We start from the raw sequence: 5,192 nt of genomic DNA on the forward strand, positions 1-5,192 counted from the left end.
ATAGTGTTTACCTGACAATACTTAACATGGTACATGTCTAACATGTTTATTACCATAGTGTTTACCTGACAATACTTAACATGGTACATGTCTAACATGTTTATTACCATAGTGTTTACCTGACAAGGCTTAACATGGTACATGTTTAACATGTTTATTACCATAGTGTTTACCTGACAAGGCTTAACATGGTAGATGTTTAACATGTTTATTACCATAGTGTTTACCTGTCAATACTTAAAAAGAATGAAAGTCTGATTTTTCATAAAAACAAAAGTCAGATATTTTTTCGTATTTCTCGGTTATTTTGTCTATTTAAGTTATTTTTAAACCATAACTAAAATATAGCATATGGACGAACATATAAAAACAAAAACAAAAAATCAACTTATCACCAATTATATTGTCTGTTCTCTATGATGGATTAGCCAAGATCTTGATTTTTTTATCACGAGAAATATTTTTTTATTATTATTGTTACTCCCTGAACAAATCAGAGAAAATATGGCTAATCTTTACGGTTTGAAAATACACAAAGTTTGTCTGGTTTCTTTGGAAATTTTCACATACATTGTAAAATGTTATATTTTAAAAGTACTTAAATAAAATTAGCAATACTCTGGTAAAACGAGATGAACTATGAAACGCAAGCAAACTGACCTTATTTTAAAAATAATTTTGTCCGGAAGTAACTTAGAGCTTCTTTTGCCGGATTATGAACCTAATGAGTCAATGGTTCGCGTCCCGTTGCCGCAAAATTGCGCTCTGCACTCTGGGGCCGTGTGCGCGTTATAAGATTGAAGGTCAAATCACACTATTCTTTCAGAGCTGCCCAAAATTTGGCGAAGGGTGCTGATAACTAGCTGCCCTAAAATTTGGCGAATGGTGATGATAACTAACTGCCCCAAAATTTGGCGAAGGGTGCTGATAACTAGCTGCCTCAAAATTTGGCGAAGGGTGCTGATAACTAGCTGCCTCAAAATTTGGCGAAGGGTGCTGATAACTAGCTGCCCCAAAATATGGCGAAAGGTGCTGATAACTAGCTGCCCCAAAATTTAGCGAAAGGTGATGATAACTAACTGCCCCAAAATTTGACGAAGGGTGCTGATAACTAGCTGCCTTCGTTCTAGTCCGTCGGTTCAAATCGATAGAAAGACGAATTATTACTTGGCTTTAAACCGAAGTATATGAAAAATCATATGTGGTTTCGTACCATACCAGATGGAAAGATCGTGTCTTTAGTTTTCACTGTTGTAACGATATACCAAAAGAGGGATATTTTTTGTGGATACGCGTGAGAGTACTTCGATGAATGTAATGAAATTCAGCGAGCTTCGAACGTTTTTCGCTTAATGTCATAATTATGATATTAAACCATCTTGTTATAATGGTGGTAGTATTACAATCATCCTGTTTACTTGACATTAAAGGTAAGAATAATAACAAACAAATATCAAGAAGTAGTCGTTCTGAGGTCAGTGGTTCAGATTCCGCATTGACCAACGTGTTGCGACAGGATACCACCGCTAAAGGGAGGAGAACCTGTGCTGTGGGCGGTGATAAACTTCTCTGACATGTAAATCAAATAAAACTATTTCTGTGTTTCGTAATTTAATCATGTTTTACTTGTAAATGTTTCGAGGTCAAATGTCATAACTTATAAGACAATGAAATTATTATGTTATCAGTTCAAAGGTTCTGACTAAAGTGACAAAATTTGCTGTGCCTTTTGTTTGGATTAAACCAAATGATTATGGAAATCGTTTCATTTGGTCCGAACAAAAAAAAATGACGGGCTGGGCGTGGTCTAGTGGTCAACATGCCGGACTGCGGATTGATTGAAAGGTCTAAAGTTCGCGTCGCGATGACGCTAGACACTCTCCGCATTTTCAGCCGTAATGCATTAAATAAGAGTAACAGTCGATCGAGTTATTCGGTTCAAAGCCAGATATATCCCTTGTGGCGGCGAGTGTTGCTTTCTGGCTGCCTTTCCCAAGTGTGCTGATGGTTGAAAATAGCAAACACGCAACACGATGCCTTTGTCGTGATAATAATCAAACATAAGGCAGGAAAGATACGATTGATTATATTTAAAAAAAACATTTCAGTTATTCTTTAAGTAAGAAGAAATGCGTCTTAAATAGTCTTAGCATTCTTTGTCTACAAGACTACTAACAACACTGTACTGGAGTTGAAACATGCTTCTCTAATACAAGAATTAAAACTATACATTGAAACACACACACACCGGTGGCTAGCGGTATTTCTGAGACCTTATAACGCTGAAAATCGGGTTTCGATACCTGCGGTGGGCAGAGCACAGAAAGCCCTCATTGTGTAGCTTAATAAAAATGAGTGGATCATACTGTACACGTATTATGTTTTGTATATTTTTCAGGTCGCTTTGATTTATTGGAAAAGATTCTGTGTTGGTGTTTTAATTTTTACTGCCAAATGTAAACTGTTTTCGGTAAAATAGTGAGTGAACCTAACCTAACCTATCTTTTGCTCTTACTTTTACAGATTTTAAAATTATAATATGAAGAGAGAACCTAAAGTAATTGATAACACAAAACTATAGGATATTATTGATATCACGTATATCATATGAAGAGAGAACCTAAAGTAATTTATAACACAAAACTATAGGATATTATTGATATCACATATATCATATGAAGAGAGAATCTAAAGTAATTTATAACACAAAACTCTAGGATATTATTGATATTACGTATATCATATGAAGAGAGAATCTAAAGTAATTTATAACACAAAACTCTAGGATATTATTGATATCACGTATATCATATGAAGAGAGAATCTAAAGTAATTTATAACACAAAAAGTCCGAGCATATTGATCATTTTTCACAATTAATACACTGATATCAGATTTAAACATGTAGTATTGATATTGAAAGTTTACAATGTGGTTATAAAGAAATCATTCATACACTAGTCTTAATGACAAGCAGATATTTTAAAATGTTGCTAAAAAAACAAGCAATTCTTAGAAATGTATTTACTACGTGAAACTAGAGCATCATTTTAATTCGTAGAGAAATATTTTTATTAAAGAAAAAAACGAGGTGAGCTAATGCATTTAAATAGTTGTCCTAAGCCTAATTTCAGACTCATTTAGGCCTAATGCGTTTGTTATCGTAATAAGTTCACATTATTAATAAAGATGCCATTAGAGATACTTAAACAATATCATTAAATTGTATTGTTTCGTCACTGGAATAGAAATAAAATAAGTACCTTAGGTGTAACAGGTTTAATTTTTATAGCAATTTTTCATTTTGTTTCCAAAATATCGTCTTCTGTGTTTTTCCTCAGTATCTAAAAATACCCAGCTCCTGTCAAACCCCATGTTAGTGTTACTCTCTTGTTATCAGGCTGACCGGGAAGAAGGATTTCCAAGAGGCAATGGCCAAACACCTTTCCCTGCTGACCAGACTCGAGATCTTGATGGGAGTGTCAATAAGACAGAAGGGATTGAACGGGGAAATTGGACCGGAAAATATGATTTCATTCTCTCTCTACTTGGTTACTCAGTAGGGCTTGGAAATATTTGGCGTTTTCCTTATCTGTGTTACAGAAACGGTGGTGGTTAGTAACACATACAAAACATAACTCTTAGTGTTAGTTATAGACTGTTACAGTAACCGGAGTTGTTTGTGAGATATAGAAATATAGCTCTTAGTGTTAGTTGTAGACTGTTACAGTAACCGATGATTGTGGGTACCAGGCCCTCCCTCTCAGAGGTTCAGAGAGGCCCGGGCCACTTCTATCTTTTGAGGCCCCCTGGTTATAATAAAAAAAATAATCATGATACCTGAAAACAAAATAAGACAATGATTAGCCCAAAAGAAAAATGGAACATAATTATAATATTTAAATATTTTCTTTAACATATACTTATTAATGTTAATTAACATTCAATAAATGCTTTGTAGTCGTGGCTGTTAGTAACATATAAACTTTCATATTTTAGTATAAGTTGTGGTTATTATTCAATAATTTAACAAATAATTAATGATTAAAAACATTTAAATATGGTATGTAATTATCGTGTAGTCATTTTAATATCAAGTGTTAAGTGGGAAATATATGGAACTGGAATAAATAAATAAAGCTATTTTTATTAGTCAACAGCATAATGTGATTGATCTGATTGGCTAACATCTATAACATCAGATGATCTGATTGGCTAACATGTCATAATTTATTCTACTTGAGAAATATATATATAATAAAGCCTTACGAGATATTTATTTCAAGACCCAACATCTTATCTTTTATGAAGTATTTTAAGTTACTCATGAAACACGAATATAATATCACCATCTTCTGTTTCTATGACAACCTTAAAAATAAGGAAATCGGTTTATGGTACTGTATCAAGAATACGAGGAAAAGGGTTCCATCTGCTGTCTCTCTTTGTTTATTGCAAACAATGGAAGGTTTTCTATGTTAGATAATATTGCACCAAGGTTCATCCTCGCTTATTTTATTCAAATTGTAACATAGTTTTGACACTGATATGTTTTTTCTAAGCATATTGTCTCTAATTCTAGAATTTCAAAATGTCTTTTGTTTTATAATTTGTAGCAAGGTGAATTCTTTTAAACACAAATAACCTTTGAATGTTTATGAAAGTATCTATACATTCTTATCAAAGCTCATTCATAGATTAGGACTAAAAACATAACTCTGAAAATAAAGTAGCTAGTTTAACTGAGAGTGTATAATGTCACAAAACAACACATCGATAGAAAGCAAAAACTTATAATAATTAAAAATTAACTTAATTTTCAACCTCAAACACATAAAGTTCGGTTGATTTATGTTAAGAACTGACCTTACGTGAAACTCTAGTATTGAAGTTGTAAAAACCTGGACAGAACAGACTCAAACTTTAAATATTCAATCTAGTTAGCAATCTGGACAGACGCAATCCCTTAGTATACAGTCTACGTAGCAATCTGAACAGACTCAATCCCTTAGTATAAGTATACGTAGCAATCTGAACAGACTCAATCCCTTAGTATACAGTCTACGTAGCAACCCGAACAGACTCAAACTCTCAAATATTCAATCTAGTTAGCAATCTGGACAGACTCAATCCCTTAGTATACAATATACGTAGCAACCTGAACAGACTCAATCCCTTAGTATACAGTCTAC

General features: G+C 33.3%; 1 protein-coding gene across 1 annotated transcript in view; it reads left to right on the forward strand.

Moving 5' to 3' along the window:
* The window catches only part of LOC106475551 (sodium- and chloride-dependent glycine transporter 2-like), a gene marked incomplete at its 3' end in the record, with an annotated part of 28,982 nt that overhangs the window by 2,521 nt on the left and 21,269 nt on the right, over positions 1-5,192 (forward strand). The window contains exon 2 of the mRNA XM_013936229.2: positions 3,401-3,614. Coding sequence (XP_013791683.1) covers positions 3,401-3,614 — 214 coding nt within the window. The remainder of the gene's footprint in view (positions 1-3,400; positions 3,615-5,192) is intronic.

This window comes from Limulus polyphemus, unplaced genomic scaffold (genome assembly GCF_000517525.1).
Source record: "Limulus polyphemus unplaced genomic scaffold, Limulus_polyphemus-2.1.2 Scaffold8790, whole genome shotgun sequence".
NCBI lineage: Eukaryota > Metazoa > Arthropoda > Merostomata > Xiphosura > Limulidae > Limulus > Limulus polyphemus.